Source organism: Nanorana parkeri, unplaced genomic scaffold (assembly GCF_000935625.1).
Source record: "Nanorana parkeri isolate BGI_ZX_2015 unplaced genomic scaffold, ASM93562v1 scaffold2610, whole genome shotgun sequence".
Classification (NCBI taxonomy): Eukaryota; Metazoa; Chordata; class Amphibia; order Anura; family Dicroglossidae; genus Nanorana; species Nanorana parkeri.
This window is the reverse complement of record NW_017308878.1, coordinates 18,792-42,161: the sequence shown is the minus strand read 5'-3', so window position 1 is coordinate 42,161 and position 23,370 is coordinate 18,792. Positions and strand designations below refer to the sequence as shown.

The window sequence follows — 23,370 nt, the reverse complement described above, 5'->3', positions numbered from 1 at the left end:
TAATGTTGCATATAATGTTGCAGGCTGAAAGCCAAACTGGAAGAGTCCCTCAGGTCAAACGGAGCACCAGCTATTGTCAGTGACTTCACAAAGTTGTCACGCAACTACCAATATTCCAAGAATCTGGATGTTCCTGCAATAGAGAGCAATGTAGGCTCCAAGGTAGAAGGAAACATAATCTACGATTCCACTGGCTACATGCCTCGTGAAGTCATGCTGAAGGAGACGCTGAATGTATTTGGACAGTCTGTGGACATGTTTGAGGTGCTTGATTTTTTTAAATTAATAAATTAACTGTCTTATCCCTTTTCCTATTATTACCATTTTAACAAGCTACACAAGCTACACAAAAGAATTAGATTGCAGCGATAAATCTATGACATGCAGTGACCAACAGTCACCAATAAAAAATCCTAATTTATTGTTCTGCTGCTCTACTCTGAGTGAAGGCGAAATATGATTGGTTGTTGTTTAACTGAATGTTTGCAGGTCAATATTTTTTTTAGCATCCTTTTCCTCTTCTACATTTAAAAATCCATAGGTAAGAGGGAGGTGCAGACCTGTGCATTACAATTCATATAGCATGCAACTATTGTATACTGCATAAAGGACCAATTATCTTTGTAGCCTAGTGAACATCAGAACACTATGATGTGTTTAATTCAAACATAATTAACGTAACCTTTATTCAATCCCTATTTTTTTTCCAATATAGATTGGCATTGAAGGGAAAGGTTTTGAACCAACACTGGATGCTCTTTTTGGAAAAGGAGGCTTTTTCCCTGACTCCGCTACAAAAGCTCTGTACTGGGCAGATGGCAAAGTCCCTGACAAAGTCATTGAGGTTCTCTACAAGTGGTTTGGTATCTCCAGAGAAGATAGACAAACTGAGGTACAATCACGGATTGTGTTCTTCATCTATTCCATCTGTTGACTTTGTTGCATGTTTTAAAACCTTGCACAGCAAATATAATATAGATCAGCAGGTTGAATTAAACGTTATTATAACTTCCATAATACTAGAGGGTTGGAGTAAACTCTATGGGAAAAACACTGAAAATAGATATGACACCCTGGGATCAATCTTTAGAAAGTTTGTGGCATTTTCTTGCAAGATCCTACTTTCAGAGAGTGCATCTTTATACATAGTTCCCAACTGCCCTTCATTTGGAAGAACTGTTCCAATTTCTAAACCAAATGCCTTTGTTCCTCTCTGCCCTTTAGTTGTCCCTCTTTTGTTACCTAAAAAAATAGCTGCAGCTTCTCCTTTCTTTTCTTGTGTTTCAATTTATTTGATGCTTTCCTGGAAGTAGAGTCATCAGGAAAAGAGTTATTTTTGCCAGATTATAAGATCTATGTAAACTATGAATCCACCTAAAGTCTCTAGTTTTTTTTGTTCCCCTCAGAGTGATAAACAGGTGTCTTCAATGCAATTTGCCATGTCATATATCTTAGGCTGGGTTCACACCTGGGCTTACGGAATATGTGCGTTTGCCGCGCGTTTCGACCGCGATTTGCGGTAAAAGAAACGCGCGACAAACGCTCATTTACGAGGGCTATCCGGCTGTATCCTAATGGATATGCGCGGCAAATATGCCCCAAAGAAGCTCCTGTACTTCTTTGGGCGTAGGGCGTTTTTCAGCGCGTTCCTATGCGCTATAAAACGCCCATAGGCAATTATTGGTTTTCACATGTTGAGCGTTTTACAGCGCGTAGGAACACTCTGTAAAACGCCTAGGTGTGAACCAGGCCTTAAAGGACATGCTGGATTTGTCCTACACCTTGCTGGACAGTGCTAATGTGGTCACAGGAACTAAACAGGGTTTCTAAATTATTTCCTTGAACTCCTGCAAATAGAACTAGGTGGTGCTAGGTGTGGCTATTCATTGAAAGGGCTATTGATGGCGCCATAATCAGTGTTTGAATAATAATGAAATCACTGCAGCAGCAAGGCTGACAATGCTGCAGTGATTTCATTGCAGAAGGGAGAGTGTTGTCACCTTAAGGAAGGGCCTATCCAATAGTTCAACCGCCAGAATCGGTGAGTATTTACAAAAAGAGTGAGGGGGGTGGGGGGGAGGAGGGGGGGACAAAGGGTCGGTCTCTCTGATATGGGCAGCCTATATCACATATGTGTTTTTATAGTTTGATCATAGTTGTTCTTTAAGGAACTCCGGATTTAAAAAGGTCATGCTCTACAATTGATCATATTTTGGTTGACTGTATTATAGGATATTAAAAAGGCCATCCTCTTTAATGCTGAGAAGTTGATCAAAGAAATCAGAGCGAACAGTGCACCAGAGGCCAACGCCTACTTGGAAATTCTTGGTAAAGAACTGGGCTACGTTAAACTGAGTGACTTCAAGATCCTGGGAGATATGCTGCTGAAGAACGTCCACTCCATCCACAATCTCCCAGCAAAGGTATTTTGATTTCTATTCTCTGTATTGCTGTAGTATATTAGGTCTGGACTGGTATTTTGATGAAAGTTTACCCTCACAGCAACATCAATACGTGGAAAACATCCCGGGTCTGCTCCTACTACAGCTGTAGAATATTTACAGTAGGATATAGGCCTGAGACAAGTTTGGGTGGACCTTTTAAGTCCTCTTAAAGGAAAGTGAAAGAGAGGATTATGAAAAAAATCGGTTATGTTTTAAAGTTAATGAATTGTAAAACGTTTGACTGATTGCATTTTGTTTGTTGCTGTTTTAGATTGTGAAGTTATTCTCAGCTGGTGGTGAGAGTGATATGTTCGTCCACTACATCTTCATGGACAATCAGTTTAGCCTGCCAACCGGAACTGGGCTTCAGCTCCAAGTGTCCATGTCTGGAATAATTACTCCGGGAGCCAAGACTGGGTTTATGTCAAAAAATGTAAGTGCTCGTAGTGAAAAAAAAAGTCAAAAATTGCCGAAGCAGTTCCCTGCAAAAGCATAGATAATATACTCACCTCTCCTCTGTTCAACACCCTTGGGAGTCTTAGTTACCTGTGTTCCCTGCAGCTCATTGTGGTTCCATACTCCTGCCCTTATATCACTGCTGAGTCTTGTAGTGCAGGGGTCAGCGGAGAGAACCCCAGTAGACTGGGAAGACATGCCTGGATGACAGAGTTGCTTTAAAACCCCCTTTATTTATTACACAAAATGGTAAAATTACTCATGTGAAACAAAAAGCAGCAGTAAATTTAGATGCCCCCGATCTCAATACAGTTCCTCCTTAAACCAGTAGAGTGAACATGTTATCCCCAAATATGTTGAAAATATCTATTTTCATGAGGTTTATGGGCAGTCATTCTCCGAGTACTGGGGGGCAGTAGGCAAAGCCTTGTAATGGAGCTGGATATGCTGCCAATCATCCACTTGCATTTGCTGTTCCTGCACCTGCTACCTGTGACCCAAAGTGATGAATACAGGAAAGGTAGACACAGATTGCATTACATAATCTGAGCTGCAGGGCCGACAACACTAGCGGGAAGTGCTGCATAGGCAGCGTGTTGCTGTGCCCATCAAGGAAGTTGATTGAACTTGCAGGATCACCAAATATTTTCTTTAGAATAAACATTTACACCACTGTATTTGATTATATTTATTTAAAAGTATACATTATAATTAAAGTTATTTAAAGTATTTAATAATAATATGTAATAATAATTTATCTAAAGTCACACATAAAATTCCATCAGAAGTCAAACTGTAGAAAACTATAGCCAGGTTATTCCCAGCCCCCAAAAAATGGCTGTTAACATTTACCAGCAGAATACAATTTGGGAAAACTGCTTCTGCAATGAGAGCAGTAAAAAGGCAAAGGCTTGTTTATTGCAAAGAATCTCAGTTTGCATTCTTGTCATCAGCAACTTTTCTTTTTGCAGTCAAAAGTTGAACTGTCTCTGAAACCATCAGTGGCTGTGGAATTCGTTACCCAGTTAGGAGTCCAGATTCCAGAATTTTCCAAACATGCAGTCCAAATGAACACCAACATTTACCACGAATCCGGAGTTCAGGCTCGCGTCTCTTTGATCAATAGACAATTCAAATTCTCAATTCCAGCACCCACCACTCCGGTAAAACTCTTCAGTATCAAGTGAGTAACAGACAAGAAAGCAAATGCTACCTCTATCTATCTATCTATCTATCTATCTATCTATCTATCTATCTATCTATCTATCTATCTATCTATCATGTACGTATGTATGTATCTATCTAGTCAATAATGATATACTGTATATTAGACATGTAAATTTTGTTTCTTTCCTAATGGATAGTCGTACGAATTTCATAAAATTTGGACATTTGGATGAATCCAAATTTCCCAATTTGAATGAGCCCAAATACAAACAAATGTGAATGTTTCTTTGATGGAAATTTGGATTCTACCTGGATTTGGTTCAAAAAGAAACAAAATAGGACATGCAACTGTTCTCTGGCCATTGGTTGGGTTGATTTTTTTTGGCTGTTGGGGACTGCATTCCAGGTCATGTGACTTTGTTTCAAAACAAAAATTTCTGACGGATCCGCAATACAAATAATGAACTGAATCTAACTTCGGATCTAAAATCTGAAAAACTAAAGAAATAAAAATTGATTTGAAAGTAAACAAATTATTTTGGGGTTACATGTCTATTATCAGTCTCTCCACAGTTATCTATTTATCTATCTATCTATCTATCTATCTATCTATCTATCTATCTATCTATCTATCTATCTATCTATCTTTCTATCTATCTCCTATCTATCTATCTATCTATCTATCTATCTATCTATCTCTCTATCTCTCGCTATCTATATCTATCTCTCTATCTCTCTATCTCTCTATCCATCTATATCTGTCTGTCTATGTCTGTCTGTCTATCAATCTATCTATGATAGAATGATGGAAAGGGAGACAGTTGAATGTTCAAAATGCTGAATTCTTCATGCTGTTCTTCCTGACCAATGCAGCACTCTGTTACTTTTTCTCTGTAGAAGACCGTATAATCTATTTATAAATAACTAGAATGATAGATAGATAGATAGATTCTACTAAATAATACATTATTGTCTTTTTTGTCTTTAATCAGCAACAAGGTCAACTTGGTCTTTGCATCAAAGACTGAAGTCATGTCTTCCATCGTCGAAAATCGCGAGGAGCAAAGCTCTTGCAAGCCTCTGATCACAGGGCTGTTATACTGTACCAACATTGGGTATTCCAATGCCAGCTCAATAGATGGAGCCCCCTACTTCCCACTTACTGGGGAAACCAGGTGTGTTTATAGTTCCCAAAACCTGTGATATTGAAGTGAGTTCCTATACATCTATAAATATACATTTGCTTGTCTGCATGCATTCCGTGGTAGCATAAGATCAGGGTGTCCTATTGAAATAGAAACTGTGAAGGAGAAAACAGGATTATATTTCTACTTTGTACAGACCCTTTAATTGTGAAACCATCTGTACTGGCAAGAAGCCTTAATATGTGGACAACATAACTAAACAATTGAATGTTGTATACTGCTGTGAACATTATGCACATGCACTTCTTGGGGTCTATTTATATGCAGTGTGCAGGGAACGTCTTCCTGCAAATATCTGTGAATGTTCGTTTTGGGCAAATAATGTCGAAAACAAATGTTCATAATATATTTTTCTCCAGTTCAAATGAAGTGTGCTGTAATATTACATTATGGCCACTAGATGGAGCTGAGAAGCACAAGAAACTATTATTTATTCCCTATGCTCCTCAGCTCCACCTAGTTGCCATAAAGTAATACTACACCACACTGCATGCAAACTGAGAAACAATATATTAAGAACATTTGGTTTTGCAATCATTCACTCAAAAAGAATTTCACAGGGTGATGGGCCTTGCACAATGTTTATACATAGGCCACAAGTGATCTACATAAAATAACACATTGCCAGTGAATTCATCCAAAGGATTTATTGGCTGGTATACTTCAGCCTAATTTTGGTTATGTTGTTACATCTTTACTTCTAATTTTACAACACAGAAATGTATGGAGGTTTTCTGCTTCAGATGAGAAGATTCATAGCTATTGATATTCTTTATCTTGCACATAAAAATACAACTTAAAGGAGAACTATGGGGTTAAGTATTTTCCCCATAGTTCTCCTTAGGGTAACGGGAAGACACAACCTAGCATCCTCCCGTCACCCTAGGCTCAGTATACCGCGAGCTGTAGCACTCACCTCATAGTTCTCCTTTAAAGTGCTTTGCGAGGTGCAAGTTTAATTTGGTTAAGTTGTTTATGGAAACTCGTTACAACGATTGGACCTTTATGGAAACTCCTTATAGCGATTGGACCTTGATTAATGGTCGTGGTGCTCATAGTGATTACAGAGGTGGTGCCGTGTTTTCAAAAATTGTTAAGATGGAGATCAACATCAATCAGTCGAAAGCGTTCAATTATTTTCCTTATTTATTGAAGAAACGTGTCACAAGCGCCAATTAGCCAACGTTTTAGGGCCCCTTAAAGAAAGGATCCTGTGTGGCCCCGAAACGTTGGCTAATTGACGCTTGTGACATGTTTCTTCAATAAAGAAGCAAAATAATTGAATGCGTTCGACTGAGTGCTGGTGACCTCTGTCTTTACAATTCTGGAAACTTGTAAACAACTCCTTCAAGGGAGCAGAGGACAGAATTCCTCTTGTGACTGATCCTCCTAATTGCCTGTTAGCCAAGGCAGCCAATCAAAAACAGGGGAATGAAAACGCTTAGTTGGCTGAGCTATGGGAACAGTTGTAATGAAAACCATCAAATCTATTTAAGGAACTTAGTTTAGATTAAGATAATTTTGCAAGGTATACATTTGTATTCAAAGGTGGAAATTTATGTGAAATGTATGTCCCAAATGTTTTCTTGAATAACAGATCCTAATGACCTCTATGAATAAGCCTACGGGTGAAACATGGGAGAGGTTGTAGCTGGTTGGGGGTGTGCAGTGCTGGCATTTGTTGCTTTATACACTTTTATTCGCTGTTATACTGGATTTGCTGTGAATTTCAATAAAGTCTGAAGTATTGGAATTCTCTGGATAGTGCGATCTGTTCGTATATGCTACTACATTCCAAGGTGGAGACGCACCCATTAGACCAGCACCTGGGGAGTCCTGATGCCAGCTAAGGAATTGGAGCGGTGAGATTTCCTTTGGCTCTACAGATCCTTATGGTTGTTTTCTTATTTTTGCAAGGTTTGAACTGGAGATTCAGTCAACAGGAGAGGTGCAAGAATATTCCCTGGCAACACGCTACGGCAATAACATGGAAGGAGAAGACTTTCTGCAAGTATCCGCTCAAGCAGAAGGTAAATATTTCAAATCTTCTTCATTAGAATTGTCATTGTTATACCTGTTTCATTCTTTTTTTCTAAATCCTGTTAGATTTATACAAATAATAAAATTGTTTTACAGGGGTTAAGTCATCAGAGGCCTTGCTGACCTTTAAATACAACCACGCCAAGATGACCTTGACTGGTGATTTGGAGATCCCCAGCGCCAATATTAATCTCGGTACCAGATTTAAGATGAATGATGACTCCGATGAGTTCATGTATTCGCGCACACTTACTGCTGAATTAATCAACCAACAGATCCCAGAAGTCACTCTGACTGGCAAGATGAAGTAAGCATTCATACATCTTTGTGACTGTTAGTTATAATTCAGAGTTTTCATTGCCCCCAAATTTGGGAGAAAATCATGAAATGTTTGCAAATGTTGCCGGCATGGCAAAACTGAATTGGTTTCCAAGGGTGCAGTGGACTTTAAATGGCTTCCTAAAGTTTTGAATGCTCCTTTTTACTATTCTGGACCTGTTTTTGAGCTGAATGATATTCCCTTATTAGCCTCATTATAGTAGGATTTTTGTAACAGAAATAAAAAAAATTAAAAAACACTTAGAGGATTATATATAAAAGTGACTAGCTCTGCAAATGTCTGAATTTTAGATTTCCATCACATTATGGGCACTAGATCAAGCCAAGGAGTATAGGAAATTCCTGTGCTCCTCGGCTCCATCTACTGACCATAATGGGGAGTGAATCTAAAACTCAGAGGTTCACAGAGTAAACGGCTCTGCAAACATTTTGTAAATACACCACTTAGTAAAAAAGTTTAAAAAAAATATTATAAGCAACAGCCCACGATCGAATATGCATAAAGAAAAATACAAACAGCACTGAATAAAAAAAACATATGTATGTATTAGTTGTTAAGCCATGTTAGTTTTCTACGTGTCTGAGAGCACTTCCATTGTTGCACTTACTGTATCAGACCTCTTTATAATGGTGTATTGTAGTTCCCTCTCTGTAATAGCCAAGGCATGTTGACAGTGAACCTTCAGTGACAGCCCAAAGGGCCAGTCCATCCACAACGTATACTGCATACTTAACTATAAGGATAAATCATCCACTTGCAAGATCTTCCCCCCAAGAAATGGCTGCTGCAAGTGGGTGGAGATGAGAACCCAGGAGCACAATTATTGACATCAGAATGCATTGTAGCTATAGGAAAATGATAGACGTCTCAACGAGCCAGGTCCTATAAAAAACTACAATATATTATTTTAGGTTGACTGACCTGTTACTCTTCTTGGTGACATCAACAACATTTGTGATTTGTACATTGTGTTCCCTATTGCTAACAGCTACAAGAGCTAGATTCATGAGTGTGCAATTGTTAACAGAGCTGGAAAAACCTTTAGGAGTGTCATTTAAAGCAAATGTCCTCTTTCTCTGACAGCTGTGATCGCAGTTCACAAGGCACGATGAGTGGGATCCTTAGCATCCCCAAATTACACATGGAGGCAAGGACAGATGTCAATGTTTTGAGCGATACTGGAAACCACAAGCTTCAGATACAGTCCTCTGCCAATATCTGCGCCTTGTCCGGATCTCAGGACTTCGTGTTCACATATGGTAAGTTTATTCTAAAGGGGTGAAAGTATAAACCAATAAATATCAAAATGTGACTTCTGATGAGTTACAATAAGTAACTGATGATGATATTTCCCTTTGTGAATGCCTATTAATTTCCAAGGTTTTTTTAGTTTTGGATAGATTAGGGAAGGGTTAAAACCTTTGCCGTGTTATTTTCTCCTATCTGTATACCACTGGGGAAGTTCCCCTTAATTTTCTGTCCCAGAGAGGCAACTGGAAGTTCCCCTCTTAGACACTTGTCCCTGGAACAGGTGTCTCCATTGGACAATTTACTCCTACCTGTTCTAGGAACAACACTACAATGCTTGACTTTCTCCGAATTTTCGCTAGTACAATCAGAGGGCTGAATCTTCCCAATTGGACACAACATTAGAAACTTGAGGGAAAGGTTCTAACCCTTCTTGACTCTTCAAAACTAAAAAGGTTTTGTCTTGAGATCCACTTTAACTTCTACCTGTTCTCTTTTTCAGACAACGAGAAGATTGAGCTGCAGTGGAACACTGGCAGTAACACCAATGTTAAGAAGATCCTTTCCAAGCTTCCGGAATTTCAATTCTCTTACCCGGAGGCTATCAAGACATATGCCAATGATGTACTGGACCATAAGGTTGCTCAGACTGACATGACCCTCCGCCATATTCTGTCACAGGGAATGGTGGTAAGTTTTAGTCAACTGTCAAAAACATATAAAATATAACAGTTTACGGAGGATACCTGGGCGCTATTATTGCAGAAGGAGGAGCCCAAACTGTTTAGCTGCTTGAATTATAACTAGGCAGTATCATAGAGCTCATTTCCCTCATTTCCCTTGTTCATAGTACTTGCAATGTCCAGGAATTTAGCAATATTACTTGTAGGGTGCTATTATATGGTTGTATATGGTTGTTTGCCAGCAGATGGCATTGAAGGTAGAATCAACAACTGTAGCTCCAGGTATAACCCAAGTCGTAAGTAGTCAACAGTGGGAACTCCTTTTGTGATACTGCAAGCCAGATATGATTGGCACCTTTAAAGATCAATACTTTGGAGATAATTTACTATCAAGGGAGCAACGTATAGCAACCAAGCAGAATCATTGTTTTAAAAACTTTCCCACTTCACAATACTGAAAGTGGTGTTCTGATAGTGAAATGAGACACAGACATAAATAAAAAAGAAGAAGAAAGAGCCAAAACGTAGTCAACTGTCCAAATATGATGTATTAATTGTAGTAATTGGTAAAAAGAGCCAATGTGTTTTGGGGGTTTCAGAAGCCCCCCTTAATCAAAGGTTAGGTGTATTAGACTGGGAAGCATCTCAACGACAGATTGATAGCCTAAGATTACATGTGGTTAGTGTTCTTGGAGCCTGCTCAGGTCACTGGTCTAGCAGCTGCCTAATGCAGCTAAACCCAGGTGAAGGTGGACTTCTGAAACTTCCAAAATGCGTTGGGATTTAACAATGACTACAATTAATACATTTTTTTCTGGATTGTTTGCTATGTTTTGGCACTCTCTCTCTCTCTCTCTTTTTTACCAACCTTGCTGGTTTTCTCCAGAGAACCTGTTAGAGTCCTTCAGACCCCGGAGTGCTGCTTTTGAGAAATAAGATTTTGTACCCCCTCAGGTTACCCATTCAAATCAGTCTAGCGCTCCACTACTTTACCTCCGTAGTTAAGAAATGACAAAATCTGACTGGGGTGTTCACATTTTCCCACGCTCTCTGACAAAAACACACAGCGGCCTTAGATCTACTGTAAGGGGAATAAGAGAAATAAAAAAGAAAATATAATGAAGAATGTATTTCTTTCAGCTTTACTAAACTTACAGAAATGGTGAAGAGTGTCTGCAATGTGTTAAACAGAAATAGTTTATGTCAGTGTGTGGCTTCTGGCTGTTTAGCTTTGATATTTTGACAATAATTCTCTTCTTGAGTTCGTGTATGGTAAAAAAATAATTATTTACGTTATTAGATTAAATCTAAGAACCCCATGTTCTAAGCAATAAAGGAAATGAGTCTGAGTTACATACTGGAGGGGTTTGGGATGTGAGGAGCCCCTTGGTGTTGGTATGAGCAGGTGTTTACCATTTAGGTTAGAAACACTCTTTGAAATCAATTGATCTCATTGACTATGCCTCCATAACTGATGTGTGTAATGAAAAGGTAAAATATTCTCTATTGTATTTATTTTTTAGGCAACAGACAATTGGCTTGAGAAGGCATCAAATGAGAGCCCATATGCCCAAACACTTGCCAATAAATTGACTGCATTGAAAGAAATGGATCTACAGAAACTGGGTGTTCCAGCCTTCCCAGATGATTTATTTTTGAATAGGTAACCAATGACCCCGGAGCTGCTTACCTAAGTAAATGGAGCTATTCTAATACATAAAGAGGGACTTCATGCAAATGTCCCCCTAGTCCATGCAGATATTTATTTTTATTTATTTGTTTATTACAGGTATTTATAGAGCACTGACAATTTACCCAGCGCTTTACATTGTTGCACATTCACATTAGTCCCTGCCCTCAAAGAGCTTACAATCTAAGGTCCCCATCTTACATACAGGGCCAATTTAGACAGGAGCCAATTAACCTACCAGCATGTCTTTGGCGTATTCACTGTTTTGCGCTATTTTTAAAATGTGCTACATGTAATTGCCAGAGATCTTTCTTTTATTAATTTCATCCGGTGCACACCTGCTGAAATTTCAGCAGGAAATGCTTGCATCATTTGGTGGTATGAGCAATAATGCAGAGAGCAAGGGCTGACTGATGCAAAATCATGTCTGCTGTCTGATATGTTCAAAAAAGAATATACAGCAGCCAATTGTGTGAAAATGTGCTTTTGGGGTGTGACCGTACCTTTGAGGAGGATGGGCCTGACTGTAGAGGAATCTGCTCTCTGTTTATGCACTGCTAGATATTTCCCATTTGAAAACACAGATAGCTTAGAGTTAAGGACCACACTTATTAGAGGTGCCTTAATGTGGCAGTGTGGTCTCCACTTGTATTTGCAATTGTATGCAGTTGTAACCTCTGTTTTTAACTTGAACAGTTAAAGAGATCTGTTTTTTGGGCTGGTTTGAAAGTATGCTGGGGACCCCTTTTATACTGGTGCCTGATGTCTTAGCAGCTCTGACAGTGTTTTGTTTTGTGCACTAGTGTTGTATCTGGGTGGGGGGGGTGCATTTAGGTATAGTTCAAGCATGTTTTATGAGCTAGGTTTGAGACTTTTTAGAAAGTTAGTTTCAGTATCAGAAAATAAAGTCTCAGTCTTCAGTATACATCAGCCTAATAGCATGGAGGCATTGATTAAACCCAAGACTGACTGCATGGAAATAATATATCCCACATCTTGGTTCCATGTGAGAACATATCTTGATTTTCCTTGCAAAAGCCTTGATTAGCCTTTTATTTCTTTTTTTTGCAGTGATGGAAGAATCAGTTATCGTTTTAACAAGGACAGTATTACCATCAATATCCCATTGCCCTATGGTGGAAAGATATCTCATCAAGTGGTACCATGGGCAGTGAGGTCCCCACCCCTGGAGCTGCAGTCAGTGGGGATAAGAGTTCCATCTCAAGAGTTTAGGGTTCCAGCTTTCAATATCCCAGAGTATTACCAACTTAGAGTTCCCCTAATTGGCCTTCTGGATGTCTCATCCAACCTTAAGAGCAACTACTACAACTGGTCAGCATCCTATTCTGGGGGCAACGCTACAAGTGACATCTACAGGTTCACTTCTAGGTACCAAGTGAAAGCAGACACCATTTTTGACGTTTTGTCATACTCAGTTGATGGTAAGTGCTTTTCCAGAGGAACTTCTAGCATTTTTGTCTGGATATTTGTGTATTCTGCTATCAATATTTGTTTCCATATAACTATGTCCTGGAACAAAACCCAATATGAACATATAAAAAAGAACGTTAAAAATATAACCTTAGATTAAAGAAGTGATGGAGTTCCATAACTCTAACTTGAGAACTCCAGCACTTTCCTGATTAGGCCCTTCGGGATTGTTCAGGACTGCTATGCAAAAGAGAAGTAGGATTTCTTGCAACCAGCAGTGTGGATAGTTTGATAGTGTATATACCCGAGGGCCGCCACAGTTTGGAGACTGTCATAACAGGGTTTGGGCGCTGCCCAGTGTCAGGCTCAAGAGAGTCTTGTATATCTTGCACTCAGCAAAGAATACATGTGGGAACATGAACATAGATACTTAAAGGAGAACTATGAGGTGAGTGATTTCCACTCATCCTCATAGTTACAGCCAACCTGTGACAAAGAAGCTGTCACAGGTCGGCTCTATTGATCGGGAAGTGAGCAGAAACATGCTGCCGATCCGCTCACTTCCCGATCATCTCCCTGCAGTGAGTGGTGACTGTCACGATCCCCACAGAGATTCCCCCCTCCCCACTCCGATCCCCCATCGCTGAGTGAAGGAATGAACAGGGGAGGGGATGGGCACAGCTGCCTCTCCCTCTAGCAAGGCAGAGCCAGCTGTCACTCACACAGCTGGGTGGATCACAACAGTATTGTTGGGATCCGTCCCGGCTGCGCCGCCCTCAGTATATAGGGGGCAATAGCTATTGCTCTCAGTATATAGCGGGAAATAGCCCGCTATATACTGAGCTTTGGGTCACGGGAGGAGGTTAGTATATGTCCTCCCGTGACACTAAAGAGAACTATGGGGAAAACACTTACCCCATAGTTCTCTTTTAAGGTCAAATAGTTATGTATCATTTGTATATTATCATTTATGTAAGTGACACACTTCTCCTGCTGTCCTATACCAATGCATGGTAGACGGAAGACTGTCTATTCAATGATGATAGATTTCATTGTATACCACTGAGTTATAGTTATGGCAGCTCCATGATAGCAAATTTCACTAGCAAGTGGAAGTGCAAATGAAATCAAAAACCACAGGTTCTGGTATTTCTAAAATAAATCGTCGAGCTAGGTCTCCTCTCATAGTACCGGTGTAGGGAGGGTCATAAATAGCCAAATAATTATTTTCATTTGGAAACCTCATATTAAGGTTTTCCTATATGCCTGAACAACTATAGCTACCATTAGTTGGTGATCCATCAAGTAGAAGGACATGAAGTTACACAGCACAGATATAGGAAGCAGTTTCACCAACATCACATAAAAGGGACTCTCTGCCATTTGGCATAGGATACAGATGTGTACTTCCTGACTTGCAGTGTTTCAATGGCGTTATCTGTTCACTAACCGATTTCACTTCTTACTCAGAGCTGAACTTTTATCAAATACAATTACACGCTAAATGCTGAATAAGGCTCTAAAGTACCAGTAGTATAAATGTGCACAAAATTATTTTGTTATTTGGAAGGAAAAATATATGCATACATTTATTTTATCTGCTTTTTTTTCAGGCTCTGGAGTGGCAACATATGATCCAATGAAAACATTAAGCCTGTCCTATGAGGGATCTTTAAGTCATACCCTGCTTGAATCAAGCATGAGATTCAGCGAGCAGTACAACTTCAAGAGTAACCAGATCTATAAAGGATCGTATACATATCAGGCCAGAAGTGTCCTGGGATTAGATTCTTCTGGAGCTCTTTCAGCCAAGTCATCAGTAGCAAATAACATACTGACCACAGAGATGGACGCAAATGAGCGTTTTGCTGTAGCATCATTGTTTGCCAACAGTGACTTAAAGCTTGTCACCACACTCAACACTGACAATTTCCAGGCTAAAGCTGATTCCAACTTCCAATTTGAGTCCTCTTTATTGAAAGTCACCAACAAGATATCTGGAATGTTCTTTAAAGAAGCAGTGACAATGACTTCAACCACTGAACTGCTTGATGGAGCTCTTGTTAACATCATGTCCTTAGATTACAGGAACAAACAGCTAACTCTGAAGTCTGATACCAATGGAAATTACTACAATCTGGTTGGGCTGAACAAGCTTGAGCTCACTATTTCAAAACAGATAGCTGCTGTGCGCTCTGAATATCAAGCAAACTACAAGCGTAAGAGGTTCTACACTCTTCTAACTGGCTCTCTCAATTCTCTTGGTCTAGAACTAAATGCTGACATGACCCTAAATAATCAACAAAGCAGAGCTGCTCACAAAGCTACTTTGAAGATTTGCCAAGATGGTCTGTCTACCAGTGCAACAACCAGTGTCAATTTTAACCCCTTAATGTTGGAGAATGAGTTCAATGCTGGTATTGGATCTTCGGGAGCAGTGATGAAAATGATGGCAAATGGACGATACAGAGAACATAGCGCCAAGATTTCTGTTGATGGAAAAGTTGCTATGATGGAACTATCTTTGGGTAGTGTCTATCAAGCTACAATTCTTGGTTTAGACAGCCAGAATCTGCTTAACTTCAGGATTAGCCGAGAAGGACTTAAATTCTCAAACAACCTAATGGGTTCATATGATCAGGTGAAACTGGAAAACAGTAATGATCTAAGCATTGTTGGGTCCACATTACAGTTTACCTCTAAGTTTGAAAATTCCTTAAGCGCTGACAAGTTCCACAAGCACAGATTTGACATCCAGATGCAGCCCTACACTATGACATCTATGATCAATAACGAACTTCAATATGGTGCCTTAGAATTGAACAACAGAGGCCAGCTTCAGCTTGAAGTATTCAAGTTGAATATCAATGGCAATGTCAGAGGAGCATTTAATAAAGATGAAATAAAGCATTCCTATGGATTCTCAGTCGGTAACCTGGCAGCAAACCTGAACACAGATACTGTTGCAAATATACAAGGAACAGCTCACACGCACAGATTTACTCTTGATATTGCTGGGCTTTCAGCCTCACTTAGCAGCAGCACAAACTGTGAAGCAAAATCTATGCGCTTCAGTAACAGGATCCGTTCTGTTGTAGAGCCTTTTACCATTACCATCGACTCTCAGACTAATGGAGATGGGAGACTGATGATCTTTGGAGAACAATCAGGACAGCTTTACAGTAAATTCATCCTAAAAGCTGAGCCTCTTTCTTTTAACTTAGTCCATGATTACAGAGGATCCACCAGCAACTCAGTAGGTACAGGCAACACACACCAGACTCTTCTAGACTACAAGATCAATGTGTTGTTCACCCCAGCAGAGCAGTTAAGTTCTCTGAAACTGAAGAGCAGCCTGGACCAAAACACATACAATCAAGACTTGAATGCATACAACAATGCTGATGGCATTGGAGTTGAGATTAACAGTCAGGCCTTAGCAGACCTCTCCATCCTGGACAGAGAGATCCGTCTACCATTTGCCAGGTTCAATCCAATTGATGCATTAAACTTAAGAGACACTGTAAACAGTCCTCAAGAGTTCAGCATTTCTGGGTACATAAAGTATGACAAGAATAAGGACATGCATGTCATCAGTTTGCCTTTTATCGAGAACATGTCCTTGTATTTTGAGAGGATAAGAACTGTATTGATTAATGCTCTAGAAGCTCTGCAAAATTCATTGAAGGAAGTGAATATTGACCAATATGTACAGAGATACAGAAGGGCATTGGACCCCGCTATGCAGAATGTAATAGACTATGTGGAAAACTTAAATGTAGAAGAAAAAGTTAGATTAGCAAAGGATAAAATATTCACATTGACCCAAGAATATAAAGTCACTGCAGCAGAACTACAAGTTGCAGTTGAGGAGTACTTTGCAGCACTTCAGTACCGCCTACAGTTCTATATGAATGAAATTGACAGATACATCAGAGAGAATTATGACTTTGAGCAGCTTAAGAGATCTCTTGAGATGTGTATACAGAGATGTGTTGACAAACTGAAGGCTTTAGATTCTGAATACAGAATCCGGGAGAAGATCTTTGAAATGGTTCAGAACATACGTGTGCAGCTGGAAGCATTCAACATCAATGATTTAGGACAAAGTGTGGCTGCATGGATTCAGAATGTAGATGACCTATATCAAATTAGACCTAGGTTGCAAAGACTCTTACAACAAATCCAAGTGTATGTTCAGAGAGTTGATTTTGACCAAATGGCACAAAATGTAAAAGAAGCACTGCGAAGCATTGACATATCCCCATATGTAGATCAAATAAGAAACTCATTGCCACTTGAGAAGCTCAGAGTCATTATAGAACACATCACAAATCTTATAACCACACAGTTGGAGGAATTTGAAATCAGTGAGAAAATAAATGCTGTTGTTGACAAATTCCAAGACTTTGTGGCCGATTATGAACTTGTCAAAAAAGTTGAAGTCCTTCTAGAAACGTTTGTTGAGTTCCTCAACCAGCAGAAAGTCAAAGAGACAGTGAAAAAGCTAAGAGATATGCTCAATAACATTGATATCAGGCTATATTACAAAAAGGCTCTCACTTTTGTTGATTCCACAGTCAAGCAAGTGAGAGACTATGACTTTAAGAAGCTCATTGAGGACATCAATTACTACCTTGATATTGTAATTAAGAACATGCGGTCTTTCGATTATGACAAGTTTGTGGATGATGTCAACATGTGGATCAAAGAGAAAACAGAAAAGCTGAATGATAAAATGAAAGCCCTGGAACTGCCTCAGAAGGCTGAAGCCTTAAGACAGTATTTGAATAATGTAAGAGCAGTGGTAACTGAATATCTTCAGGAAGTAAGAGACACCAGACTTGCTGCTATCATGCAGTGGTATGAAGATATCATGACCTCCACGGTACTAAATGAGTGGAAGACCAGAACAATTGAACATCTTGAAGATGCCAGAGACAGAATCTATTCAATGAACATTCAAGAAGAATGTAAGAAATATCTACAACAGCTGAGCCAGGCCTACAGGCGCCTCTTGATGTATGTAACAGAGCAGTGGAACCTTGCATCTGTCAAGATTGCCAGATTTGCAGATGAGAACAATATTAAAGAATGGTCTGACAAAGTGAACAGTTTTGTTGAGGTAGGATTTACTGCACCAGAAATGAACATAGGATTTATCCGTATTCCTGCATTTGAAGTTAGCCTCCGGGCCCTTAGAGAAGCAACATTTAGAACGCCATTCCTTACTGTGCCATTTACCGATCTGGAAATCCAATCAGTGGAGATCAATTTTAGAAAGCTAAAAGATTTGGAAATTTCAACAAGATATGTGACTCCAGAGTTCACTGTATTAAACACCTACAAAGTACCATCGTTTGTTATTGATCTGAATGAGATTAAACTGAAGATTGTACGATTAATTGATCAGATCATTTCAAGTGACTATAAGTGGCCATCTCCAGATGTTTTTTTAAGAGATCTAAAGATGAGTGACATGGGGTTTCCTGAATTTTCCATTCCAGAAATCTATATTCCTAATATGCAATTTCCTGAGTACAATATCCCCAAACTAAATATGCAAAACTTCAAATTCCCTGAAATACAGATCCCCGAATTCCAGCTTCCAAAGATTCCACACACTGTATCTCTTCCAACTTTTGGCAAGCTTGCTGGCTCATTCAAAGTGAACACACCGTTTTTCAACATGGACACTTTAGCTGAGGTCAAGAATGCTACTGTATCTGAGAAGTCACCTGAACTCATTGCATCACTCACAGCAGAAGCCAAATCTATGATTGAAGCTTTGGCATTTACATTTGGTGCTGATGCTCGAATTTCTGCTCCCTTGCTGGAACAGTTGATCTTCAAAGAAACTGTGCTGTTTTCTCACCGCAATGTCAAATTGGATCACTTTAGTGAGATCATATTCATGTCAAGTCACATTCAGACACAGATCCAAACCAATGCTAATGTAAGAACTGAGAAGAATTCAGCTGAGTTGCAGAGTTCAATTATCATGAAAATACAAAGCAGAATCACAGCAGATGTTACAACCAAATATTCTCATAGTCTCAATATTCCACAACTGGACTTCACAAGCCAGCTTGCTCTTCAAAACGATATTGACACAACTGTGGACATTGGACGCATCAACCTTATATCTTCTGGTAAAGGAAATTGGAAATGGGCTTGCCCTTATTTCTCAGATGAAGGTACCCATCAAGCAGACTTCAAGTTCAATCTGAAAGGTGGCAACATTGAGATTTTGGGAACCAACAAGGTTAATGACAAATATCTAAAATTAGATCAAAACCTCAAGTATGACTCAGTGCTCTTAAATTATGTGGCACTTGAAATCATGTCAAAGGCAGATGCGCCTACCATTGGAAACAGCATTGTGACTGTTAAAGGAAGGGCACAGGTTAATGAGATGAAAATAGAACTAGAGGCAAATCATAACTCAGAGCTATCAGGCCGAGCAACTGGTACAATAAATAACAACTTTGCCTTTTTAGTAAAAGCATTTGAAACAAAACTGTCTACTGCTAACAACGGGAATCTTAAAGTCAGTTTCCCCCTAAAGCTCACTGGCAAGATTGACTTCATGAACAACTATGACTTTACATTGAACCCATCTGTTCAGCAAGTGTCATGGCAGGCCAATGGAAGGTTCAACCAGTACAAGATTGCTCACACTATTTTAGTAGGAAATAATGAAGAAAGTATTCAAGCTACTTTGGAAATGAATGGGGAAGCTGTTCTTGACTTTTTGACCATTCCAGTCTCCATTCCAGAAATTTCCATCCCATACACCTCACTTAAAACTCCACCAGTACAGGAATTCTCTTTGTGGGAAAGAACTGGACTGAAGAATTTGTTGACATCAACCAGGCAGAACATTGATCTGAATATAAAGCTTCAATACCAAAAGAACAAGGAAATGCATGCAATTCATGTGCCCCTAGACACACTATTTGATTCCATAAACACAAACATGAAGACCCTGGGCAAAACATTTGAAAGTGGGCGTGACAATACTTTGAGTTTCTTGATGGATTCCTACAGCCAAGCTAAGGCAAAATTTGACAAGTATAGAGTAGACAATCTGGTGAGCAAAATTCCAAGAACCTTTAGGATTCCAGGCTACACCATCCCACTAGTCAACATTGAAGTATCCTCTTTCTCTGCTGAGCTTCCAGCTTTTGGATATGTAGTTCCTAAAGAAATAAGCACCCCAAGCTTTATTGTTCCAGGGATTGGATTCTCTATGCCAACATACAAATTAGTCCTACCCTCACTCGAACTGCCCGTTCTTCATGTTCCAAATTCTATTCGTAGACTGTCCCTTCCTAACATAAAGTTACCAACTGGACAGAACAGTATTTTAATTCCAGCTATGGGTAACCTTACTTATGATTTCTTCTTCAAATCCAATGTGATTTCACTCACCACAAGTGCTGGAATATATAATCAGTCCGACATCTCTGCCCGGGTAAGCATTGCCTCTACCTCTGTTATTGACAGTCTGCAATTCAATATAGATGCTACTACTGGACTTACAAGGAAGAGAGGTCTAAAACTGGCAACTGCACTAGCTCTGAAATCTGTTTTTGCTGAGGGAAAACATGAAAGTTCCATATCATTTGGAAAGAGAAATGTGGAAGCATCAGTCATCACAAATGCAAAAATGGATACAAGTCTGATAAAGAGCACCTTCAAACAGGAACTTAACGGCAACACAAAGACAAAGCCAACTGTTGCATCTAAAATCCTAATCACATATGACCTTAATGATGCATTATTTGGAAACACAGCTAAAGGAAAGCTTGATCACTCTCTAAATCTTGAAGGTCTTACATCTTACTTTTCGTTGGAAACACAGACAAGTGGAGATATAAGTGGAACTCTTTTGTCTGAACAGATGTTTAATGGAATGTTCACCAGTGATGCAAACACCTACCTAAATGCCAATGGTCTCAGATCATCTGTAAGACTTGTGTCTAGAGCTAGAGCCGACAGTATTGGAAACATGGACTTAACAGAAAGTCTGGCTGTTGAAGCCTCTACCCGCCGTGTATTTGCTCTTTGGGAACATAAAGGAGAAAACTATTTCAGGTTCACCCCACTTTTTACATCAAAGGGACAGCAAAGCAGCAAAGCAACACTAGAGTTGGCTCTTTGGAGTTTGCTGGCAGACCTTCAAGTCCAGATTGACCAACCCAACTCATTTATTGAAGCTGCATCATTAAACCAAGGCATTTCACTAACACTTAATAACGAGAAACAAGAATTTAGCGTGAAAGGACATGGCATTCTAGAGTCCCTTATCGCTGCTCATGACCTGAAACTATCAAATGACCAGACAGATGCAAGAGTGGAGGTTGGTGGATCCCTGCAGGGTCATGTGGATTTCCTAAAATCAGTCATTCTTCCAGTGTATGATAGAAGTTTGTGGGATGTCTTAAGACTTGATATTACAACAAGCCCTGACAAGAAACAGTACTTGAATGCTTCTACATCACTAATTTACACAAAAAGCCGTGATGGATCTTTCTATCCTTTTTCATCTGAGAGGCTAGGTGATGACTATACAATGACCTTCCCAGGATTTAATCTACCAAAAGATGCCCATCTGCCGTCATCACTTCCAGAAGTCCAGTTCCCTGCAGTCCCTATCAATGTGCGATACACTGCAGGAGAAGATTCTAGAGTATCCCTTGTTGAGCTTTCTGTACCACAATATGAGGTTACTCTGCCTAAATATACTCTTCCCAAAACTTTCTACAACTTAGATTTCAACAAATTGTTAAATAAGATAGCAGACATTGACCTACCAACTATTGAAATCCCAGAGCAGAGAGTTGTGATCCCACCAGTACGTCTGGTAATGCCTGCCGGAATTTACATCCCAGCATTTGGGGCCCTGTCCGGATCTGTTCAGCTTACAACCCCAGTATACAATCTTACATGGACAAACAAATTGGCAAACAACCCAGAAAGTCTTGTTGGTTCCATCGATGCCACCAGCAGTTCAACTCTACGATTCCTGGAGTTCGACCTAGATGGTGAGTTTCTTTCTTCCTCAGAATACCATTATCAAATAATTATATGAAGTAAAAGAACATTAGTACGCAGAGTAAAATGCACTCATGTATTTTCCATAAAACAGATAAAGGAAAATGACACAATGCTGTTACATAATGCTAATGAAGGTCAATTAACAGACCATGGGACAGTTGGTATTGTAACAATGAACTGTGAACTAAATAATTACATTCAGTTATTAATTGCCTCCTCTTCTTTGCTTACAGCTTCATTGGCTAGTTCTTTAGATGGCAGATCTCGAAATATTGTTGGAGAGGGAAATCTTGCACATGTGGACCTGAGTGCTGTTTGGAAGGAACAAGCCTCTTTCATTGGATTAAGGTAACCAAAACCTCTTCATTTTTTCATAGATTGGTATACATTGTCTTATCCCAGAGCTGATTAGAAAAATGGGACATTGGGTTGACCAGTCTAGCTGATATCGATATCTCTTGCTGGACAGTTTAAACTTAAACTGAAATATATTATCCACCGGCAAGTTCTGGGTCTTTCAGAGAGCTCCTCTAATTTGGACATGTCTGAAATTGCTCTGGGGCAGCTTTTCGAAATCTAGAAGGAATTTATATCTTCACTCAACATAAATGACCCTGTAAAACTTATATACCACTTGAACTATCACATTTATAGAGTCTATGTTCTTTTTATCATATATTCAATAGTGCAGAGTTTTCTGTAATTATATTTATTTGATTAATTATTTATTTATTTTATTTAGGATGCAAGGCCACAATCTTCAAGTTGACATTACGAGCCCGACATTCACAAATGTACAAATAAAATGCCAGCATGATGAGAATGGCATTTCCTCATCCGTTTATTCTCCATCTTGTGGAACTCTGGGACTTCAACTGGAAAAGGACTCAAAGATGATCAGAATTAAACTCTACAGCCGTTCTTTGGTAAGTAACCTTGCTGCTAGTCCTTTATATTAACCACTTGCTGACCGGGGTTGTAAACCCCCTTCCTGTCCAGGCCATTTTTCAGTATTCAGTGCTGCATTATTTTCACTGACATTTATTCCGTCATGCAACGCTGTACTGAAAATAATTGTATAGCATTGTTTGGGGACAAATAGAGCTTTCTTTTGGTGGTATTTAATCGCCACTTACTATATAATAAAAAAAAGTCCTGAAAACTTTGAAAAAAAACTGTTTTGCCTATGTTATAATAAAAACATTTATCAGTACCCAATTTTTTGGTAACACATAAAAGACGGATCATGTCTGATAAACGAGCTTTAAAATTGCGTGTGCCCCCAAAATCTCATCTTTACACTTCACTTTATTAGCTATCACATAGGGAGCTAACAAGCCCCCTATGTGATAGCCAATATACAATGACATGTCCTTTTTATGGAGACATCAGGGGTCACCTTGGGATCCCTAAAGAAGGTGATGAAGCAGAGATTTGCTTCAACAGCTTCTTTTCTGGCTATAGCAGTCACAGAAATGGCAGCTAAAGGCAGAAGTCATGTAATATAGATTGCTTCCGCCTTTAGAGAGAGAGGAGGAGAGATCAGCATAGGGAGAATGCTGATGTCTCCTCCTTTTACAGTGTACACAGCTGTTGTGAAGGT

The 23,370-nt window shown here is 39.4% G+C and overlaps 1 protein-coding gene across 2 annotated transcripts in view; it reads left to right on the top strand.

Annotated features, from left to right (window-relative positions):
* APOB (apolipoprotein B) overlaps nt 1–23,370 on the top strand; it is a 40,570-nt gene that overhangs the window by 14,453 nt on the left and 2,747 nt on the right. Inside the window, exons 14-28 of one of the 2 annotated variants that reach the window (XM_018573914.1) lie at nt 24–264; nt 716–892; nt 2,232–2,423; nt 2,716–2,877; nt 3,872–4,083; nt 5,060–5,242; nt 7,190–7,302; nt 7,409–7,619; nt 8,736–8,911; nt 9,403–9,590; nt 11,107–11,246; nt 12,345–12,715; nt 14,318–21,754; nt 22,001–22,115; nt 22,510–22,693. In XM_018573914.1, the coding sequence (XP_018429416.1) occupies nt 24–264; nt 716–892; nt 2,232–2,423; nt 2,716–2,877; nt 3,872–4,083; nt 5,060–5,242; nt 7,190–7,302; nt 7,409–7,619; nt 8,736–8,911; nt 9,403–9,590; nt 11,107–11,246; nt 12,345–12,715; nt 14,318–21,754; nt 22,001–22,115; nt 22,510–22,693 (10,102 nt within the window). The remainder of the gene's footprint in view (nt 1–23; nt 265–715; nt 893–2,231; nt 2,424–2,715; nt 2,878–3,871; nt 4,084–5,059; nt 5,243–7,189; nt 7,303–7,408; nt 7,620–8,735; nt 8,912–9,402; nt 9,591–11,106; nt 11,247–12,344; nt 12,716–14,317; nt 21,755–22,000; nt 22,116–22,509; nt 22,694–23,370) is intronic. The other variant, XM_018573915.1, reaches the window with a different exon arrangement.